This window comes from Anomaloglossus baeobatrachus, chromosome 2 (assembly GCF_048569485.1).
Source record: "Anomaloglossus baeobatrachus isolate aAnoBae1 chromosome 2, aAnoBae1.hap1, whole genome shotgun sequence".
In the NCBI taxonomy this organism is placed as follows: domain Eukaryota; kingdom Metazoa; phylum Chordata; class Amphibia; order Anura; family Aromobatidae; genus Anomaloglossus; species Anomaloglossus baeobatrachus.
The window spans coordinates 139346922-139371141 of NC_134354.1; the positions used below are offsets into that span (position 1 = coordinate 139346922).

General features: G+C 42.6%; 1 protein-coding gene across 2 annotated transcripts in view; it reads left to right on the forward strand.

The window, feature by feature from the left end:
• Positions 1-23976, forward strand: part of RNF43 (ring finger protein 43) — a 91124-nt gene extending 67148 nt beyond the window's left edge. The window contains exons 2-10 of one of the 2 annotated variants that reach the window (XM_075335391.1): positions 11467-11589; positions 14937-15011; positions 16895-17026; positions 17144-17245; positions 17556-17729; positions 18031-18133; positions 18956-20044; positions 20824-21061; positions 23228-23976. In XM_075335391.1, the coding sequence (XP_075191506.1) occupies positions 11467-11589; positions 14937-15011; positions 16895-17026; positions 17144-17245; positions 17556-17729; positions 18031-18133; positions 18956-20044; positions 20824-20870 (1845 nt within the window). In that variant the 3' untranslated portion in view covers positions 20871-21061; positions 23228-23976. The remainder of the gene's footprint in view (positions 1-11466; positions 11590-14936; positions 15012-16894; positions 17027-17143; positions 17246-17555; positions 17730-18030; positions 18134-18955; positions 20045-20823; positions 21062-23227) is intronic. The other variant, XM_075335392.1, reaches the window with a different exon arrangement.
• Positions 23977-24220: the final 244 nt, after the last annotated feature.

Genomic DNA, 24220 nt, shown 5'->3' on the forward strand with positions numbered 1-24220 from the left:
GTTTGTAACAATCCATTTACACACTGCAGATATTACTCCTTTCACATTTATAGGACCCATTTTAATTTTTTTTTGTACCTACACCCATTTATGGCTTGTTCACACCTAGTGTTTTCGCATACTTTTTGTGCATGAAAAAATATAAAAACAGTTTGTACAGTAACAGCAAAATTACCGTAATGAGCTTTCTAAAATCCAATTCACAATGAGCATTTTTTCTCTGCGTTTTTTTTACCTGATGTGCTTTTTTAGCATGTCATTTTTTTTTAAGAGTTTTTACTGCAGATTTTCAAAACTTGAGATCAAAATGGTTTCACAGTAAGTAAACACATAAAGAATGCATCAAAATGGCACCTAATTTTGGCTGTGGTTTCCTGGCCAGAAAAAAAGGCTTCAAATGCAAATGTGCTACATATGAACAAACAATAAGCTAGATTCCCATCGTGAGTGTTTGCTAAGTCTTCTTTCTATGTTGCATTATGTTTCCAGCATATCTGCATCTGTTACATAAAATTTTTTTTTTTTTTTCTTTATTGCATTTTTGGAGGGGGGGGGTTCATGCGTTTTTCACAATGTGTTTTTTGTTTGTTGTTGTTGTGATATGTTTTAAATAAAGCTGGTTTGTTTTTGATACTTCCTGGTGTTTGCCTTTGACAAAACTTTATTGACAGTCATTTGTAAATCACATGTGGTTTTTACTTGCAGATTTTTCGCATGTAATGCAAGTCTAAAGGGGCTTTACACGCTACGATATCGTTAATGTTTTATCGTCGGGGTCACGTCGTTAGTGACGCACATCCGGCGTCATTAACACTATCGCAGCGTGTGACACTTATGTGTGACCTAAAACGATTGCAAAAGTGGCCAAAATCGTTTGGCGCCGAGAGGTCGTCCTAAAACAAAAAAATCGTTTACCTCTCATTAGCGATGTTGTTCGTCGTTCCTGCAGCAGCACACATCGCTGTGTGTGAAGCTGCAGGAGCGAGGAACATCTCCTTACCTGTCGCTATCAGCAAAGCGGAAGGAAGGAAGTGGACGGGATGTATACATCCCGCTCATCTCCGCCCCTCCGCTTCTATTGGACGCCTGTCGTGTGACGTCGCTGTGATGCCGCACGACCCGCCCCCTTAGAAAAGATCTCCGGCCAGAGCGACGTCACAGGGCAGGTAAGCCGTGTCACGGGGGAGCGCGATTTTGTGCGCGATGGGCAGCGATATGCCCGTGTCGCACAAACGATGGGGGCGGGTACGCACGCTAGCGATATCAGTACTGATATCGCTACCGTGTAAAGCCCCCTTAAGGGTAACCATAGCGACCAATGCTGGAGCTTCCACTGCCAGAGCGCTGATGTCAAAGGCAGGAGCAACTTGCGTCTTATTGCCCAGTGCGCTGCCTTTGAGTAGTGGCTGACAGCAGAAGTTCCTCCACGTCGCGATGGTTACCCGATACACATCCTGTACCGGCGAACGACATGAACCAGGAGGCCGGCGATGGAACAGAAGGTAAGGTGAGCATAATGTGTTTGTTTGTGTGTGTGTGGACTGCAAGAGCGGGTCAGAGTGCGGTTAAAGTACGGAACCGGCAGTGTGTGCGGTGAGTATTTGCTCCTACAGCAAAGCTTGCACGTAAACTGAATAACAAATTTACAGCAAGCTTTGCTTGTACAGTGGTACCTCGCTTAACGAGTAACCCACTTAACGAGAATTTCGCTTAACAAGCAAAGCTTTCTGTAAATGTTGTAACCCGGTTTACGAGAAAGCTTTGCTTTACAAGCAAAATCCTCACCGCACACACTTCCGGTTCCGTACATCCACCACACTCTAACCCGCACTTGCAGTCCACACAAACACACGAGCATGCACAAACACACACGCACGCACACACATACAGTATTATGCTCACCTTACCTTCCGTTCCACCGCCGGTCTCATTGTTCTTGTAGTTCCCGGGTACACCGCGACGTGCTCGCGGCAAACTACAAGTACCATGAGGCCGGCGGTGGAACGGAAGGTAAGGTGAGCATATAATATGTGTACCTTCCGTTTCATCGCCGGCCTCCTGGGTCCTGTAGTTCGCCGCTCCTCTCCACTCCAGGCTGTGCATCGGCAACCATAGCGACGAAGCAGGAACTTCCTGTCACCGCTACTCAAAGGCAGCACGCTGGCCAATCAGAGGCAAGCGGCTCTGCCTTTGACGTCAGCACGCTGCGAGTGGAAGTTCCTCCCTCGTCGTTATGGTAACCCGATACACAGCCCGTACCGGAGAACAGCAAGTCCCAGGAGACCGGCGATGGAACGGAAGGTAAGGTGAGCATATAATATGTGTGTGTGCGCATGCGTACTTGTGTGTGTTTTGTGTGTGTTTGTGCATGTGTGGAATGACAGAATAGGGCACTAGGATGGGACATTTAACAAGTTGTGGAACAAATTGTCTGCATTGCAATGATTTCCTATGGGAAATCTTGCTTTGCTGAACGAGTAACTTGGTTAACAAGCACACTCCCAGAACGGATTGTTCTCGTTAACCAAGGTTCCACTGTATAGTGAAATGCTCGCAAGCCCGGTTACTCGTAAACTGAGGTTCCACTGTATTTAACTTGTCATTTATCACCATTTAATAAAACAATTTTGAATCACTTATTTTATTAAATATATCCAGCATGTCCGACTATGTGTTCCCCCAGTCTATGCCACTTTGGGGCCCTTTTCGTTGTGGGAACGTACCCGTATAAGTCTAGGTTTGGTTAGGGAGGCAACCACCAGCATTTTCGTACATAAACTAAAGCCAGTGCTATACTGGTGCTGGGATTAAGAAATCAGAAAGAACCGGAGCGTTTAGAAGCAAATTACAAAAGTTTATTAAAGTTAATCACATAGCATTATTTAAAACATGAAACAGACAGTTTAAAAGTTTGTGCTGAAAGGGGGAAAGAACACCCATGAAAAGTGGGACTACAAGGCGAGCTCATAATTCTGTCAAAGACATATGGTTTTTCATGGCCAGACAAGCTCAAATAGTGGGCTATAAGTAGAAGGAAAATATCCGGAGTCTTAAGGCTACTTTACATGCTGCGACATCGCTAGTGATCTCATTAGCGATGTGAAATTCTAGAGCGCAAGTGCGATCTTTCGAGATCGTACATAGGTCATTTTACGCATGTGCGATCTCGACAGGTCGCACTTGCGATCTAGAATTTCACATCGCTAATGAGATCGCTAGCGATGTCGCAGCATGTAAAGTAGCCTTTAGGCCATACACTTACCCATTATAGTTGAGCCTCGCACCTGCGTCTCACAATTCAGAAGGACCCAACCGACGCACGTTTCGCATTGTACATCACAGCTTCCTCAGGGCGGGTTAGAATTCTCAAATCCAAGACCGGAACTTATATATATTTAAGAAGCGTTCCCATTGGTCATCCCATGTATCCATCAAAAGGGATCGCAATAGCGGCGCATGCGCATCACAGACGAGACGTCCACTTCCGCCCTGCCCGGCAATACATAGAGGGAAGGCACCCGGAAATCCAGGTAGCCATGGACGCCATACGTCACTACCCTCATCATTCGCATTTTTAAATGTTGGTCTTTTTTTTAATTCTTTAATTATTGTGCTATATGTCTTCTAAAACCATGTATTCTCAATCCTGACGTATAGGATCTATAATGTGGCTTAGACATGGAATAGTGATGAGTGTGAAATGAGGAGAAAATAATATGAAAATAAAGGGAAGAATAAGAGAGACAAAAATATGAGAGCAACATCTGACTACTATCAACTGAGGAGAACCAGAAATTGGTGTATTTTTCCTATGATAAATGTTTCTTTTACCCTTATTTCCCATGTTAATGTATGTTCATACTCTATATGAATTTGATATTCTCACTTTTCCATGCTGTGGCTACGAGACATGTTCCTGATTATATCTGTTAAGTTCTTATTGGCATATGCAGAGTTAACGGTATATTATGTGTCGATCTGCAGCACTTGTTTCATGTTCTGAGGGATCGTGGTGCGCATGCCCATCATGGGTACGATTCGTCCCTCCGCCTCGCCCGGCGCATCTATGATGAGGGTAGTGACGTATGGCGTCCATGGCTACCTGGATTTCCGGGTGCCTTCCCTCTATGTATTGCCGGGCAGGGCGGAAGTGGACGTCTCGTCTGTGATGCGCATGCGCCGCTATTGCGATCCCTTTTGATGGATACATGGGATGACCAATGGGAACGCTTCTTAAATATATATAAGTTCCGGTCTTGGATTTGAGAATTCTAACCCGCCCCGAGGAAGCTGTGATGTACAATGCGAAACGTGCGTCGGTTGGGTCTTTCTGAATTGTGAGACGCAGGTGCGAGGCTCAACTATAATGGGTAAGTGTATGGCCTAAGACTCCGGATATTTTCCTTCTACTTATAGCCCACTATTTGAGCTTGTCTGGCCATGAAAAACCATATGTCTTTGACAGACTTATGAGCTCGCCTTGTAGTCCCACTTTTCATGGGTGTTCTTTCCCCCTTTCAGCACAAACTTTTAAACTGTCTGTTTCATGTTTTAAATAATGCTATGTGATTAACTTTAATAAACTTTTGTAATTTGCTTCTAAACGCTCCGGTTCTTTCTGATTTCTTAATGCTATTATGGAGTGGCAATTCTATTTGATTGGTTGATAAAGATGGAGATGTGCATTTTGTTCAAGTGTCTAACATAACTGGTGCTGGGATGCTGCTTTTATACATACCTTTAGTTGTGGGGTTGGATGTATACTTTATGAAATATAGGCAAGTAAAGTTTGTGAAATGCACTGTTATTTCATTGATAGGTGCTGCAGATTGTCTAATAGGTGGGTCGAGTTTTGCTAGTTATTCCCGCCCCTGTCTGCCTGCCTGTTCTTCCTTCTCCTGTCTCTGTTATTACAGGGGGAGGGAAAGGACAGGCAGGCTGACACGGGCTGGAATAACTAACAAATCCCGACCCACCTATTAGATATTCTGTAGCTGCTATCAATCAAATAACAGTGCATTTAACAAACTTTACTTGCCTGTATTTCAGAAAGTATACATCCGATCTCACAACTAAAGGTATGTTTAGAATTAGCCTGATAGTGCCGGTATAGCACTGTCTTTAGTGTATATATGAAAATCCTGGTAGTTGGTTCTCTTTAAGATGACCCTTTCAAAACTGGGCATTTTTAGGCAAGGTGCACATACACCAAACACCCATGGGCCAAGCTCGCATATGTTTTACATAGATAGAGGGGATGTAGTAGGCACTTTCAGACACCTCTAGTGGTGGCTTATCTCTCAGGAAAACAAATCTTTGTCACCACTGACTTCCTCTGTCAGAGGCACATAAAACGACACACCGACATTGATTTTATGCATCTGATGCCCAATATTTTATTTTTCTAATCCCCCAAAAGTCCTATTTGCTTACACATATTATAGACATATTAAATAGCATCATTTAAATACCTTATATAAACTAGGTCAAGTAGGTTTTTTTATGCTCTTGATTGCACATTGAATTTATATTTTTATGCCATTTTTTTTATTTCAAAATAGTTATTTTCAGGTGTTTTAAAGGAAGGCTGCCACATTCTCTCCAACCAGGCTTGGACGGTATCCTGGTGTATTCATGTTTTATATATACTGCACTTAGTTTTTGTTTTGTTTTGGGGTTTTTTAAGTCATTTCAAGTATTTCTTGTCCTTGTAGACTCTCAAACTTTGGGCTTAAGGAAAAAAAAAAAATCAATGAACATCCAACATCCAGACCTGTCAGTGTGAATGGCCTATACACATTTCTTCTTTTTAGCAATAGATCTTGTGTGTCAGACAGGAAGAATTCAGCCCGGTCTTGTTGTAGACTGTACTTTTTGCCATCTAATGTTTGAAAATGCCCTAAAGGTTATTCCTGATTCTACAGATACGTCACTGCTTTTTAATTTAAAATAATTGTTTCCTGAATTTGTAACATGAAATTTTGGCAGACTTACTCATTTTTACAGCTAATTTTTGGGTGCCGGGGGTTACTTTGTTCTTTTTAGTATTCAGACTCGGTGGAAATGCAGATAACGAAAATGTGAATCAACTTGATCATATTCATAGGTGGCATCCTATGGCAATGAGCAGGAATTTCTCACCGCATGAATACTTGGAAAGTGCACATATTAGATCAAAGCTGATGGAAAATGCCAATTTCGACTGAACAAACAATCGTCTTGATTGATGAAATGAATAACATTTTGTTTCGAATGATGAATGACTTAACGAAAGTTCAGAATCGTTCAAAATACTGGTCTGGTTTGTTGGATTTTCTTTCGGATGATGATCTGCTCAAACCAATCTTTGATATGCAGATCATCCACCGATAAAATCTAAGTGTTTTCGACCATTGGCGAAAACATGGGTTTATGAGAGCTCAATTATGTCAAACTAATCTAAACAGCTTCTATGAGGAGGTGAGTTCCAGACTGAACCAGGGAAATGCGGTGGATGTTGTCTATATAGATTTTTCAAAGGCATTTGATATCGTGCCACACAAAAGGTTGATACATAAAATAAGATTAATGGGAATAGCGGAAAATATGTGTAACTAGGTTAAGAACTAGCTCAATGATGGAAAACAAAGTGTGGTTATTAATGGAACACACTCGGACTGGGTCACAGTTAACAAGGACAACAGGGATCAGAATTGGGCCCTCTTCTTTTTAACATTTATTAATAACCTTGTAGGAGGCATTGATAGTAGAATTTCAATATTTGCAGATGATACTAAACTATGTAAGGTAATTAATATAGAAGAGGATAATTTAATATTGCAGAGGAATTTATGGAGGCTTTGGCTGAGAAATGGCAATTGAAGTTTAATGTGGATAAATGTAAAGTCATGCACTTGGGAAAAGGAAATAAAATGTATAACTATGTACTCCATCGTAAAATATTGGTTAAAACTGTCACTGAAAAAGACTTGGGTGTATGGGTGGACAGCAAACTCAACTTTACTGACCAGTGTTAGACAGGGGCTGCCAAGGCTAATAAAATAATGGGATACATTAAAAGAGGCATAGATGCTCATCAGGAGAACATAGCTTTACCCCTCTACAAGTCATTAGTGTGACCACATTCAGAATACTGTGTACAATTTTGGTCTCCGATATATATAAGAAGGACATAGCTGAACTAGAGCGGGTGCAGAGAAGAGCAACCAAGGTTATTAAAGGAATGGGTGGAATGCAATACCAAGACAGGTTATTAAACTTGGGGTATTCAGTTTGGAGAAATGAAGGCTTAGGGGCGATCTTATTACAATGTACAAATATATGTAAAAATATATGTACAAATATATGTACAGAGCTCTCTCTTATGATCTATTTACACCTAGGCCTGCAAGAGGGACTAGGGTGCATCCACTACGGTTAGAGGAAATGAGGCGGCACGGTGGCTCAGTGGTTAGCACTGCAGCCTTGCAGTGCTGGGGTCCTGGGTTAAAATCCCACCAAAGACACCATCTGCAAGGAGTTTGTATGTTCTCCCTGTGTTTGCGTGGGTTTCCTCCCACACTCCAAAGACATACAGATAGGAACTGTAGATTGTGAGCCCCAATGGGGACAGTGTTGCCAATGTATGTAAAGCGCTGTGGAATTAATAGCGCTATATAAGTGAATAAAATTATTATTATTATTAATCATAGACTCAGATTCTTTACTGTAAGACTATTGAACTCTTTACCACGTAATGTAAAGGTTGATACACTCCTAAAATTTAAGGGAAACCTGGATGCCTTTCTCGAAAAATATAATATTACTAGTGATTATGTGCACTAGATTCTGTGATGGGGTGTTGAACCAGGGAACTAGTATGATTGCTGTATGTGGAGTTGGGAAGGAATTTTTTTTACCCTAATGTGGAGCTTACTGTCTATCATGTTTGGGTTTTTTTGCCTTAAGGGGGCTTTACACGCTACGACATCGCTAATGCAAACTCGTTGGGGTTACGGAATTGGTGACTCACATCCGGCCGCATTAGCGATGCCGTTGCGTGTGACACCTATGAGCGATTTTGCATCGTTGCAAAAACGTGCAAAATCGCTCATCGTTGACATGGAGGTCCATTCTCTAAAATCGTTACTGCAGCAGTAACGAGGTTGTTCCTCGTTCCTGCGGCAGCACACATCGCTCCGTGTGACGCCGCAGGAACAAGGAAGCTCTCCTTACCTGCTTCCACCGGCTATGTGGAAGCAAGGAGGTGGGCGGGATGTTACGTCCCGCTCATCTCCGCCCCTCCGCTTCTATTGGGCGGCCACTCAGTAATGTCGCTGTGACGCCGCACGGACCGCCCCCCTTAGAAAGGAGGCGGTTCGCCGGTCACAGCGACGTCGCTGGGCAGGTAAGTACGTGTGACGGGTCTGGACGATGTTGTGCGGCACGGGCAGCGATTTGCCCGTGTCGCACAACAGATGGGGGGCGGGTACCCACACTAACGATATTGGGACTGATATCGCAGTGTGTAAAGCCTGCTTTACTCTGGATCAACATGTTAGGTTGGGTTGAACTGGATGGACTAAAGTCAACCTGAAACACTATGAAACTATCATTAATTGATCATATTTTTATCCAGTGTGTAATGCTTGATGCTGACTGTACACATCAGATGAATCAGCAGGGAACCAGTTGACCATCTAATTTGTATAGCATGGTCCTGATTCTCCACCTATGGCAGATGTCTAGGAAAATAAGGTTTGGGGTTGTTGGATTTCAACATGCCCAATTACTTGTTCATAAATTTCTGTATAAGAATATTTCCCTCTTCCCGTAGAGCGCATATGTTCAGCTTGTATGCATATAATGGTATGTTCAAACACCCCAGATTTGTTACAGAAGTTGTCCTGTTGAGCTGGATATGATGTGCATACCTGCTTTTATGCTTTCTGAGTGGACTGTACTCTGTGGCACATATGCAGTCTTCCTAAATTCACAAATATTAGTTCTCTGAATAAAAGTTTGAACTATTTAGAAATAGATAATATATAGAAAGAACCACATTTGAGAGTTGCGCTGGCCATACACATTATCATTCAAACCTACTGATCATAGAGTGTATATGGGGCCTCCTGACAGTCGCACAATTGGAGCTGAGCGTACATGTGTATCAGGGAGGTCAGGACAGTCGTATCCTTTTCCTTGTACTACAGTCAGTGTTGTATCGACAGCATACATCGAAATTTGTCCTAATTATGTGTCTGAAGTGGAGCATAGGGCTGGTCTGTGTACATAGTCTGTTTGCCTTCAAACTATATAGAGAGAAGAGTTTTGTGGGGCCCGCTGGGAAGATGCTATGTTTATCTGTGCATCTGTGTCCTTCTCTCTTCAGACTAAATATTGTTATCCAGCTCTAAGTACACAGACATTCCTTGTGGCTGCATTGGAGTGAGCGCTGGAGCCAGGAGCACAATTATTATATTCTCATACGCAGGTTCTTCATGTTTAGAACGTCTGGGGACATTCCTATCTCATTCTATCTCCTTCATTTCCTCCATGGAGCCCCTCAACCTAGATACCTGATATTGTTCATCTATCTGCAAACATTTACCTTGCACTCTCTCCTTGTTTGCCCACCTATCTCATTTCACTGTCACTTTTTTTTTTTTTTTTTGCAGCTCTCAGGCTGTACGGATATTGTTTAGCAGTATGTTTTTTTCCAAAACTGCTCATCACAACCACTTTTTTTTTTTTTAAAAATCTCTGTCAGTCAAAGCAGATGCAATACCCACAGGGGCTAGCTAAACCCCAATCTGGTAAACACTGGGAGCAGTGTTCAAAAGTCTGACTTTTAGCCGTGTTTTGTCAAAGGTAACATAGAGGGCAGTCAGTGAGACCCAATTTCATTCCACTCAATCCCCAACACCAGTCCTCAAGGCCTACCAACATTGTATGTTTTCAGGATTTCTTTAGTATGACATACTGTATTTTCCAGATTGTAAGACGCACTTTTTTTCCCCCCAAAACTCAGAATGAAATGGCGGTGCGTCTTACAGAACTGATATGGCTTACCGGGGCGGTGGTGGTGGAGCGGGTTCATATGAAACAGGGTCACACGAGGGGCTTGGGGGTGTTGCGGGGGGCGCCATTGATCTGCAAGTGGGCTTCGGGGGTGTCACTACAGTGGAGCGACTCAGAAAGGTCACAGGACAGTGGTGTCTCGGCGGCAGGTGAATTGAGCTGATTGTGGGCTTCATTGAATCGCACACAGTTGCCGTGAACTTCAAGAAAATGGCCACAGAGGCGGCGCTTATACAGAGTGAGTCAATGGACTTCAAGAAAATGGCCGTGGAGTCCTATCTGCACACACACCACCTCCGCGGCTATTTTCTTGAAGTCCATCTCGTCAACTGCGGACGATTTAACGGAGCCGAAGTCAGATGAATGGCACCCACCACCGGGAAACCCCGTCCTGTGACCCTCCTAAGTTGCTCCACTTCAGTGTCACCCCCGCAGACCGCCAACAGATCAATGGCGCCCACCGCTTCGACACCCCTGAGCCCACAGTATCGCGACCATCCTGCGCTGCAAGACCCCCTTTTCTGAGCCCGCAGCATCGTTGACCCTGCCTCCTGTGGCCTCCCTGAGCTGCTCCACCACCGCCGCTCCACCCTGGTAAGCATTAGGATTAAGACGCACTAGGATTATAAGACGGGCCCTCATGTTAACATTCAACATTTTTTTTTCCTATTTTCGTTTTCTACATTTGGGGTCTATCTTATAAAACGAAAAATATGGTAAGTATTGGACTCATCGCCTGTGCAGGTAATTAAATTATCACCTGTGCAATACTAAGGAAATCCAGAAAACATGTACTGTTGGTGAGCCTTGAGGACTGGATTTGGGGAACACTGTTCTAGAAGTCACAAACCTTCAACAAAGTCCACCATAATTTGGCTAACCTATAGCCCGAATAAGTGCCTCTGCTATTCCTCTAGTAGTCCACTTGATAAAGTAGGGTTCAGTTGTTGAGCGAAGGCTGGCACTCACTCGAAGTTTGGTTTGTGGCTAAGTTGGAGTGGATACCTATAGTCATTCTGGGCATCTTTTAGATGTTCACAGCTCCTGCCAACATGTGTAATCAAAATGATGATATCCTTATCAAGCTGGAAACACACATAAGACAAGCAAACATTCATTTATGTGATCACTGATCCACAATCCAACATTGAGGGACAGCAGTCATCCTTCTTGTATGGCAGTCCTGATCAGACCTACTTTGGGCTCATATCAATATACATTTCTAGATCTCGGAGGTTGACGACAGTGTCTAAAAGAAAGAAGCAGGCAGAATTGCTGTTGCCTACCATTTTCCATGTTCTCGAGTCTTTATTTTTTTTCCCCCCACCAGAGTTAACCGTTCCTTATATAATGTTCAAATTCATCACATAGCTGAATACTCACCAGTGTCTTTTGTTCTCTCTTTAGTTTCACCCATTGTCTCTCTGCAATAACAGTGATGATGACGCGCCAAAAACTGAATTCATTTCCATTGTGAAACTGGAGAGCCCAGAACGTTCCCCCCAACCATGCCAATCCCTGGCAAGCAAGGTAAAGTAGTATGTTATATAACAGTATATATATAAATCAATGCTTAAAGGGTATATTCAGGACTGTTAGAAAAAAAAATGTGCCTAAGCACTAACAGGCAGGTACCTGCCTCTTGGGTCACAGACCATTCCTGCCAGCGATTCAGCTGCTTCCGCTGACGTGTCGTCAATAGAGCGACAGCTTCTCATCCGCTCTGCTCTGTAGATTGGGCGGGGCAGCCATCGTCATGCTCATTGACAGCCACCTCCCCCAGTTAGGCAGTGTGGAGCCGGCTATCAATCCTCCTGGCTTCAGCTGTCCCTCCCCATCTGCAGAGCAGAGCGGAAAAGAAGCCTCCGCTCAGTTGACAAAGCAGCAGCGGATTGTCACCGCTCTGTGCTGGTGAACAATGGTGCTTGGAACAACAGGCAGGTTAGTAGTAAATATCACCTGCCTGTTAGAGCTTAGGATATATCCTTTAATATTTGTTTAATACTGACTGATGTGTTTTTCTCCAAAGAGAACATCTTTAAAGGGACTCAGATGATAACTCTACCTCTCTTAATACCTCTATGGACTGCCCCTTTTTGTGGTCGGTTAATGCTTAATTTCATGCTGTCTGCATCACAAATAAGGTTGCTTCACAGCTACCTATCAATTTATCCAACTTTTTCTGTCTATACAAAATACCTGTGTAGAGGAATAGCAAGTAATTAAGTGACTCCTTCTCTGCCCATACGTGCCCTTACATCAATATTTGGGGAGGCCATATACCTTGAATTTCTCAGCCTTCGAAGGGCTAATGCGCACGGTGCGTACTTACATGCATTGACGCTGCGTGTTGCACTGCAGCATAAATGCATGCATCCTGCGTCCCCTGCACAATATATGAAGATTATGCTTTTATGAACGCAGCGATTTGGGTGCTAAAATTTTGACCAAAATCCGTGCGTTCATAAAATGAGCATGTCAATTATTCCGTGCGCTATGGCTGCAGCTCCCACTCGGTCTATGGTGGGGATAGCAGCATGAAATTGGCTTTTTTTTTAAAAAAAAAAAATACTGCATCCTTTATGCAGTGTTTCTGCAGCGATTTGACGCGCACATGTGCTGTCAAATCGCTGCAGAATATTCGGCAGTTACGTGCGCATGAGCCCTAACGGTGAAGGGGATAAGTCACAAATAGTAAAATACAGATTGGCGGCTCACCAACATCAGCCTTGTTGTCCCTTTTATCAGATGTATATCATATATGGGGCAGCCTGGCCGGCTTCAGTGAGTGGCATGCACTGATCTCTGTCAATGCTGTCCTTGGGGAACGTTTTGCCACCTCTTCTTTTGCTGCTGCCAAAAACCACATTACAGTTTTTTTTAACAAGAAAAGCAAATTGTGCTCCATTCTTTTAGGAACTATAGCATGTAATGCCATTAATAAAACCACCTTGAAGAACTGGCAGCACAGAGTCCTATGTAATGACGATGGTGTATGTAGCGTAGCCTCCCGGGGTGCTTTTCTCATCCTGCTTTTGATCAAACAGCTGGCTACTGACCTCTGACCGTGCACCTGAAGTGGAGGAATGCAGAGGGGGTAGTAGTAGTTAAAACCCATCTGTTATCCCCTGTCATCTGTCTACTTACTGTATCACTCTATGCTACACACAGATGGAAGTTTAGGTTAGGTAATGCCACCTGACAATTAATTGATTGCACTTTGCAAGTAAATTCCTCCATTATTACGCCTGAAATTTAAAAAAAGATTAATCTAAAAATAAATTTAGGACTGGATTTTGTTGTTTTGTTTTTTTTTTAAAGTTTGGGTGCTCTTCCAAAATGTTTACTTTCCTTATTGGTTTATTCCAGGTTTACCTGTGCAGGTGTTCATCATACCTTCTACTGTGTATCCGTTAATCAGTTGTCTTACGGAGGTCATTGACTGTCAATACTTGATTGCAGGCCAAGATAGTACTGGTGGCATTGGTGGCAATCTTTCTATGTTGGCCAACAAGAGGCACTGGTCTATATATATGGGTGTGTTGCTTTATAGCAATGTCTCACATCTGAAATCAGTCTCATTGAGGACATCAATATATCACTATCATTCTGGACTAAAAGCATGCAACTAGTGTGAGTCCAAATTAATAGACCAAGACCAGTAACAGAGACTTAATCTGACCTACAATTTTTAAGGTTAAATGAGTTTTCCTGAACTTTAAAGGGGTTGTCCAGGACTTTTTTAACTATGTGCCTAAAAAGTAACAGCTTGTTGCAAAGAGAGGAAACTACTTGCCTGTTGTACATGGTGCCAGCTCAGAGAGGTCACTGAGCGCTCCTGCCGGTGTTCAGATGCTCCATCCCCATCGACAGCCCCATCAACAGAGCAGTGATGTGACCTGAAGCAGCTAAATTGCCGGCAGAAGTGGTCTGTGACCACTCTTTCCTGGCAGAGATCAGTACCGGGAAAAGCAGGCAGGTAGTTTGCAACTACCTACCTGTTAGTTCTTAGGCACATTGTACAAAAAAATAGTACAGGATAACCCCGAATCATGTCAGGACAATGGGGTCATCAATATCAGATTGGTGGGGTTTGAATCCTGTCCAAGGCGCAATCTGCTGATTGAAGGTGTTGAGGTGCACTGGAAGCAATATAGCACTGTGCAATGTGTAGTTGTGAGTACGGTAGTATTGCAAGCGTCCCCCTGAAAAGATGAGAGCTTGCAGTACCATTCATAGCCACTGCACAATGTGCAGAGCTATTTCGGGTGTACCTTCAGATGAGTGGGGTTGTTAGAAGTCGGCCCCCCACGGATCTGAACTCGAAGACCTATCCTATGTGTGTGTCAAAATTATTAAAGTTCCATAAAACCCTTCTACACAAGTTCAATTGAAGTTCTTGCACCAAGACCCCTTTAATGAGATCCATCCCAATGCAGAAGCCAGATGGAGGAAGCAATCGTTTTACCCAAACTCAATTTTCATGCCTAATAATGTAGACAATATGATGAATGGCCTAATATTTATCCGTTTGAGTCACTTGGAGCAAATTATATAGTTAAAGTGAAAGGAACTAGTTCCTTGCACATGGATGTCCTACATGTTCAATATTAATGGCTCAGCTCATGAAATGTGTGCAGTGTGCTCAGATATTTATGCTTAGGGAAAGACATTCTGTGTATCGGGATTTGTGCAGGTAATATAATAGCACATGGTGCAGGCTTAGTCAAGGTTCCCTAGCAGATTTCCTTTTAAAATATGATACCTAAAAGTGTGTCGCTCCGCTCTGACTCCTCACCCTCCTTTCTCCCCGATCGCTTTGTTTTCCTTTGTACTGTGGTATCTGCCCTCCAGTAATCTCATGGTTTTTATTTCAGGTTCGCAGTGCAGGGGAGAAGGGTTCTCGAGCTATAATCTTCGATATTACTGATGATCAGGGAGCCGAGTACCAGGTAATCCAAGCCCTGCTGCTTTGTGAAATCTGTATACCAACCTTTTGTATCTGTGGGCTATTTAAAAGTGTTCAGTTCTACCACATGTAAAGCAGATATCCAGCCCACTCCCTTCTTTCTAAAGGCTCAGTTCCCAGTATACATTTGCTACTTTGATGTAAAGCTTTGTATCCTACTGTTGTTTTACTTGTTTGTAGTTTATAATTATTTATTTTTCACTGTCCACTCTCCATGCACTGAACTGCATTATAAAACCGTGAAGAAGGAGCAAGAACCCATAAGGCCGACTTCACACTCGCGATTAACTCGCACGAGTATAATGCGAGAAAATCAACGCATTGCACTCGGACCCATGTTAATCAATGAGGCAGCTCCTATCTGCTATTTTTTTCTCAGTCCAAATCGGACTGAGAAAAAAATCGCAACATGCTGCGTTTTGGTGAGTTTATCGCACGAGTCTCTTCAATGCAAGTCTATGGGTGCATGAAAAAAACGGATGTCACACGGACGGCACATACACAATCCTAGTGACATCCGTTTTTCTCAATACATTTCACCCATGTGGCAGAGAACAATGTAAATGCTCCTGTACATAACATTACATGAGTAGCAGCTGCTGATGGTAAAAACTGATTGCACACTGACAGCACACTGACAGCACACTGATGAAAAGTTAACTAAAATCGTCCGACTTTCTAGCATGAGAATCAGACCGATTTTACACGCACAAGTGTGATTCCAGCCTAAAAAGCCAAAAAGTTGAGTTAAAAAAGACCTGTCACGAGATCAACAACTGAATACTCAGGGGAACAGTGGAATAAAATAAAATCAGAAACTAGCCACTTTTGACCTGGTGACAAGTCCCATTTCAGACCCCATACAGAATATATAACAGTCAATCGCATGAATGTTCAGCTTGTCTTTATTTTTTTTATGTTTATATGTTTTCAAAGGGGAGAGCGGAAAAAAGCTAGTAAAGTAAAGCTTCCAATCTCTAAAGTTGGACATCTGAAGCCATAATTAAAGGGAATCTGTCAGCAGTTTTTTTGTACCTCATCTGAGAGCAACATGATGTAGGCAAAGAGATCCTGAATCCAGCGATGTATCACTTAGATTATTGGTTGCAGCCATTCTGACACAATCATAATTTTTAGATTTAGCCATCTAGCAGAGCTGAGAGCGCTGCCTCCACCCACACCAGGCTCTCAATAGAGCTTGTACATGGACAGCGAGGTGTCAATTAGAGGAGGGGGCGTGCCGGACTGCTATACACGTGACAGTGTAGTCCAACAATGATAAGTTTTGTGCTGCTTAAACAAACATAGGAAATAAACAACAGATCGGATTGTGACAAGACAGGCTGCCATGAATTTTCAGGGTTTTGACACTTGCAGCATGCTGTCTTCAGCATACATAGTAAAAACCTGCTGGCAGATTCCCTTTAAACATGACAGTTTTTTTGTTCTTCTGTAAATGATTACAGGTAAGTTGATAAAAATACTCACTTGCTTATTCCCCTATGGCCCAGGGTGTGCTCAAGTGCTGACCATGCATGTGACCGCTGCAGTCAATCAGTTTTCTCAGCCATGGTGCATTTATGTACAGCACAAGACAGATAAGATCAGCCATTGCCTAGCCTGCAGCGGTAACATGCATGTATAATAGACAAAACCTTTGAGAGACCACTGGTGTTGATGGGTTTGAACAGATGAGTTTAATTTGAGCAACTAAGCCTTTTTTTAGATACTGGACAATTTCTTAATTAGAAACCTAACATGATGCATATGCACAAACAAGAGAATTTAGGAGGGATCCATTCCCCTACAGGGATAACATGATGCATGTAGCAATGTACTTACAGGATTGGTTTTCCTATTACTTAGTTACAACAACCAGCAGACCTAAGTTCTCCGGTGGTACTAGTACGAGGCCAGGATGCAGAACGGCTGATGACCCTGGTGCACAACAACACTGAAGCCTTGGTGAAGATTGAGGTTCAGCAGCCAGTCAAGCTGGTGAGGAGGGGTGATTACTGGATTAATATGAGGGGTGACGGTACGGTTAGAAGTAACCGATTTACATACACCTACAGAAGGGTGCCCAACACTCATAAACCATTTCCATTCTTACAGTTTGTCCATGACATCTGGATTCTGGGCACCGTGGTTGGAACAGTGGCCATCATTGTGATATACTCAGTCATTCGGCTTCGTTGCAAACAGACTCCGGCACAGGTAAGGGACCTCTGCGCGTTTATTGGACATTTAACTTATCTAAAGCAGGTACAAAAGAAAGCTGTATAATGTGGGATTCTATAATTTTGCAAGTTTTCCTGCATATCAGTCTCCACTTTACCCATCACCTTCTTCAATATCAGGATTAAGGACTGCAATTGATTTCTCCTAATACATGACAGCCCTTGACTTTAGGTAAAAGTAGGGATTATCTAAAGACCCTCCTGGCTATTGTAATCTAAAGATTAAATCATATAAGAGTGAAAGTCAAACAAACAATTCTACAATGTTTCTTTGGCTTTTCTTCCAGGATTCTGTGCAGCAGCAGACTGCGCTAGCTATAAGTCGCCTTGGCACAAGAAAATACCAGTCTCGCGTAGCAAGAGATCGTAGGAGTTCAAGTGGTTGTCATGTAGAAACAGCCAGTACCAGCAGTTCTGTGCCCGTCTGTGCCATATGTCTGGATGAGTTTTCGGATGGACAGGTAATTATTTGCAAACATTTTTTTGAACCGACCAGTTTTTGGAATATGATGTCACATGAACTAGTATACTTTATGCACAACAATGATGTGGCTAGTTATAGCCGAGAGAGTATATAGTGCAGAAGCCAATGGAAGGATTGTATCTTTTGCGGCATTTGACAATCCTTGTGTAGTTGAAACAAACATTGAATGACTAGGCAAAATACGTGCACTATCCCTACAAACATTATGACAATTACTTGTATATTATAAAATGTGGGATTAATATCTGTGTCTATGTGACTTTTTTATTTTTTTGTAGGATCTACGTATTTTACCTTGTACTCATGAGTACCATCTGAATTGTGTGGATATTTGGCTGAGGGACAATCACACCTGTCCCCTCTGCATGTTTGACATTTTAGGTAAGTGAAAATATGTTGGGAGGTTGATTTGGCAATGTTGCTGATGAGGTCGTACCTTTCACCGATAGATGATGATTAAATTATAACTTTATGCACTGTAACATAAAGAAAGACTACCAATTTTGCCGTTAACTCGGTGTAAAAAAAGGCTAAAGGGGGGGTTCAGTAGTCTGGATTTTTAACCTCCAGCGTGTTAATTTATGCTGAAATTTTTACCTGTTGAAATTCAAACCTGCAGTAATTTTGCAACAAAATCAGAAAAATTTGGTCCGTATTTTGCTGTGGATTGTCTGATGTTTAAAATCTGATGTAAATCAGTCCCATGTGGCTATATCCTTAAAGAGGTTGTCCACTACTTTTACATTGATGGCCTATCCTTAGGATAGGTCACCAATGTCTGATCGGCTGAGTTCCAAGCCCTGCCGATCAACTGTTCTCGGTCCCAGCGGCGACAGCAGGCAGCTGGAAATTCTCAGTTTCAGAGCTACTCCATCTTCTGATAGTGGTCGCTGCCGGGTACTGCACTTTCACGTCATATTGATCTGAATGGGAGGCGGATGTGCAGTTCTCGACCGCAGCCACTATCCGAAGACGGAGCAGCTCCGGAACTGAGCATTTCCTGCTGCCGCCACCGATACCGAGAGCAGCTGATCGGAGGGGGCACAGGGTGTCGGACCCCGTCCGATCAGACATTGATGACCTATTCTAAGTATAGGCCATCAATGTAAAAGTAGGGGACAACCTCTGTAAAGTTATTGACAACCTATCAATCCTAATAGTTTGCAGCATTAAACAGTTTTGCTTTACTTTATTTTTTTACAGCAGAACCAAGCACTACTTCCCGTCCTGCACCAATAAGGCCTGCCTCACATCCACAATTATGGAGACGATATCCAGGAACTGCTCACTTTCAGTATCCGGCACATCCTCATACGACACCATTAATATATCCTCCACTGAACAATACTATATTTTTGTCCCGCTCCCCATATACTCTTGGTACTGGACTTCAGTGGGAAGCAGCAGTGCCCCATTCTTACCGTCGTACACCAGAAGGACCCAGAGAAGTTGGAATTTCTCCACTCTGCCAGGTGTCCAGTGGATATTTACCTGATGATCCAGGCAGTGATAGCAGCTCAGGTCCTTTTAATGGCTCGTCAAGTGAGAATTGTACAGATGTCAGTCTACGTTGCCTACAAGGATCCTCTTCTTCTTCTTCTTGCCACAGCTCTCAGAGCAACCCAGGAGACTCACCACCTCCAGCACTTGCCTCTATTCTTCTACCTCAAAATGATCTCCCAGGATTTAACACTGTCGTGCCTACACAAAGTTCCTATGCCAGCCATGTTCACTACCACCAACACAGACATCACCACTACAAACGGCAACAACCCAATTCATCTCACCCCCACAGACCCAAGCGGAGACCAAGGCCCTCTAGGGGGGAGACAAGGACAGATCTTGGGAGTCATAGGGAGCACAAGTCAGTTAATGGCTATAGTGGGGAATCTAGATCTCTATTGACTCGAAAAGAGCCAAGGACTCAGTCATCTAGGCACTACCTAGATTCAAGGAGCAGCAGGGAAGCTGTGAGACACAGCCAGTCCTCACCACAATCTCCTTCACCAGTACTTGAGCCAAATGAACCTGAAGCCCCAATTTCTTTTAGGGAGCACAGGGGTGAACCTTCGAGTAGAAGTCATCGGAAGAAAAGATCATCTGCACAGGTGCATCTGCCCCCGTATAGCACCCGACACTTCAATACAAGCCATGGTGTTCAGCACTGTGAAAGAGCCCATCCCCTCTGGACCGAGGCAGCCAGGCTACCGCATACAAGAGTGAACACAACCCGGGAAAACACAGCAATGATGCACTTGTATCACCCTCCGCATCACTCTAATCACAACCAAGGTACGTCACATGGAGTAAGGGGACCTAGTAAAGATGGGTGTTCACTTTTGCCTTTCTTCTGTTTTATCACCGCCATTCTTGCTTTGTAACTTCAAATTTGTATCGATACCATATGTCGAGCAGTAAGGGGCAAATTGAACAATAACTGATGCACTTGCATCTGCCTATATGATTTGTCTCTAAAATATGGAATTTGCAGCCGTATGAATGCAAATTGCTTCTCCTGCAGTTTGCTTGTAGTTCACCGACGGGTTCAGCTCAGTAGCTTGATATTGTGTCCTGTGTCCTGCTAAAGACTCCATATGCCAAAAGAGGCTCTGTCCTCAGATTTCACATATATAACAGCATATATTATCAATCAGTTATCTTACACCTGATGAAAATCCACGTCAGTGGCTTCATAACCCTAAAATGAGCATATTATGAGTAGGGCTAGAGCTGGAATAAAATATTATTTTAACATTAAAGAAAACTCTAAACATAGTTGAAATAAACTGTCAAAGTCAATACACCAGAGTCACCAGGTTTGAGAGTCCATTGAATAGTGAGCTCCGTTTGCATTAAGAAATCTGGTGATTTTTTTCTAAGACCCCAGTACACATTAATGCAAAATTGGCTGAGCCCTTAGATTTTTTGGGCAGGAGAAGCAAACTATCTTTTGTGTATGGAGGCATCCTGATTCTTATGATTTAATGCCCAATCTTATAATCAATAAGTTGGATAAAACTCCCCATGTGTTGGGATTGTTTCCTAATTTTTTTCTCTATATTTTCCTGTAGGCGCTGGTACTGAAGAGATCGAAGCTGTATGTGAACACGCAGTGTAAAACATCAGGCATTACAACTATTTGGCAGGACCCATCAGTACAGGCTCCAGTGATGGGGACTCAAAGTCCCCAACAGGCTGCCTCAATATTCAAGCTTCCAGATTTTCCCTTAGCCTCCGAGGTCATTTTACACCCGTTTCATCTCCATCATGTCTGTGCAGCTGCTGACTGAGCGGAGAACATCTGTGCATGTGAGTTTACACTTCCTTTTCTTAAGCCTGATGAGAAATGTCTTAAACATGTCACAGTTTTTCGAAGTATATTCATTTCATGCCAAGAAGTAACACAATTTAACAGATACAAAAAGCATGTCAATGGTAAAATTGAAAACCATATGGTCCTTAAAAGAAATATGGGGTCTAATAGATAGAAGTACAGCAATGCTTATAGATTTATCTATTTAATGATTGTAAGTTGGCAGATTTGGGCAGCTTCCAAGAAATAGATGCAGCTCTCGGCTGTGGAGTTCCTTCTCGGAATTGTTTAGCACAGAAGCGTTTGATGTGGAATGATTCAACACAACACACGCTCACTGCCCTAGCAGAGCTGCATTCATTGAAATGAAAATCACGCAGACTTCACAGTGAGCTTATGGAGGGTTCACACAACACAGTAGCCAATCTGACCCAGCGTAAAGACCCTATACACATTATATGGCTCGCTTGGCCGAGCGCTCCTGCGTTCTCAATGAGAGCCATATCGGACATGCCAGATTGATATTGTCAACTACTTCTGATAAATTATCCATACACATTAGCGCACATATGTCAAACTTTGGCCCGTAGGCTGATTTTATTTGACTATTTTGTGTGGAGGGCTATGTGGGGCCAATTATTCTGTATGGAGGGCTATGTGGGGCCAATTATTCTGTATGGAGGGCTGTGTGGGGCCAATTATTCTGTATGGAGGGCTGTGTGAGGCCCAGTATTCTTTTGGAGGACCATGTGAGGCACATTATCCTGTATGGAGGGCTATGTGGTGCACACTATTCTGTATGGAGGACTATGTGGGGCATATTATTCTGTATGGAGGGCTATGTGGGGCCCATTATTCTGTATTGAGGGCTATGTGGGGCCCATTATTCTGTATGGAGGGCTATGTGGGGCCCATTATTCTGTATGGAGGGCTATGTGGGGCCCATTATTTTGTATGGAGGGCTATGTGGTGCACATTATTCTGTATGGAGGGCTATGTGGTTCACATTATTCTGTATGGAGGACTATGTGGGGCATATTATTTTGTATGGAGGGCTATGTGGTGCACATTATTCTGTATGGAGGACTATTTGGGGCCCATTAATCTGTATGGAGGACTATGTGGGGCACATTATTCTGTACGGAGGACTATGTCGGACCCATTATTCTGTATGGAGGGCTATGTGGGTCGCATTATTTTGTATGGAGAGCTATGTGGGGCCCATTATTCTCTGTAGAGGGTTATGTGGGGCCCATTATTCTGTATGGAGAACTATGTGGCGCACATTATTCTGTATGGAGGAATATGTGGAGCACATTATTCTTTATGGAAAAACTATGTGTGGCCCATTATTATTTATGGAGGACTATGTGGGTCTTGCTACTAGGTTGGCCTGCAACTTAGTCCAAGCTTTTAATTTTGTCCCTCTGTGTATTTGAGTTTGACAGTTTAGACGAGTGTCGGCCAAACTCATTGATACCAGCAGATTCCACTAACGTGTAATGTGTGGGCTTAAGGGAGAAAGGAGAGGCAGATCAGCATCATGCTCCTTTTGATAAAACAAGAAATAGATTTCAAACTAGCTTAGACTTGCTTTATAAAATGCAGTTAAGGTCAAATTCATCTGTCAGAGGCTTTGCTTTCGTCTTTTTTTGTAGAAACAAATAGCGCAACACTATTTTTCTGATAAAATGGCAGAAAACAAAGGACAACATTAGAAATCAACGGGTACATCATAACTTCTATCATGACAGATTTGATACTTTGTCCGTCATAAAAATATAAAAACAGAAATACAGATGTTTGCTGGAGTTACTGACAATGCACCATAATAGAGCAAAAAGCAGCCAATATGAAAGAAAATAACAAGAATTACATAAAACTGGACATCCTATAAAAGCCGAAAGGAGTAGTGACTTTAACATCCACATCATGGTCAGTAGTATGGGCATCATCAAATATCTCTATCTTTTTATCATGCCTTATAGTAAAATGAAATATGGCATTGCTTTCAAGTCAATGGAAAAAAAGGTTAAAAAATGCATTTTTTTCCCAAAACGGTGCCACTCTTGACCAAGGCTCTATCTGGTATTGCAACTTAGTATTATTTACTGGAATTGTTAATGACCATTTTTATAATCTCAGTTTCCATTTTTTTGTAGAGTTTCCTGAGTTAAGATCTCCAGGGCTCAGTTTCTTACCCCAGAAGAGTGCCGGATGCAGCTTCTCACAGACCACCTCTGCCACGTTCAAAACGTCGATCCACAAGCACCACTCTTCACACAGAATCTGTGAAGAAAACCTAACCAGAATTGCTCCGTGACTGCATTTGTGAACCTGAATAGGAGTACACCCTTCTTGGAGAGATCCAGTGCATAGCATTTATGGTTTTTCTCCAAGACTAAACCATTCCATTGGGAATAGAATGTCAAGAACGTACGGCCAGTGGCCTTATCGCCAATGCAATATATACTGTATTTTATCAAATTCACTGGACACAAGGTGTTAAAATGATTTTAATTTGCACTTAATGATTCACTTTTTTATTATTTTAATTATGGACTGAAAGCTGGTATTGGCCTTAAACCATTACTGAAATCTAATCTGTGATATGGCAGCTGTCGCGTTCGTAGTCTGAGATTCCAGAAACTGGGTACCTAATTGGGTAAATTTACCACAAATGACATTTCTCAGGTACTGCCGGTGAATCCCAGCTCTACATCTCAAGACTTAGAAATTTCTGAAGTGAAATTCTACTTTCTGTGCCTCATGTCCCAAAAGATCCGATTGTAAGATCATGTGCCTCTTTTTTGCCTTGTAAAAATTGTATAAAACATATGGATTGTATATTTGTAAAAGTTTTATATTTATGAGACAGAATGTGGTTCTTTCACGAACTAATGAAGCTAATTTTCCTATGGATTTATGTCGTGCTCGTCATTTATTCTGATGCAAACAATACAAAACATTTAGAAAAGAGGAAATCACTGCCCCAAAGGGGAAAAAAAATATTTACATTGGCTAGCAATCAGATTTTTTATTTCATTTTTGTGAATTTAACAGCTTATCATTGGCCCAAACACCAATGTTTTGGGTTTGTTTTCTTTTTGTTTGTTTTTTTACTGCAACCCTTTAACTTAACCCTTGAAAGGGTT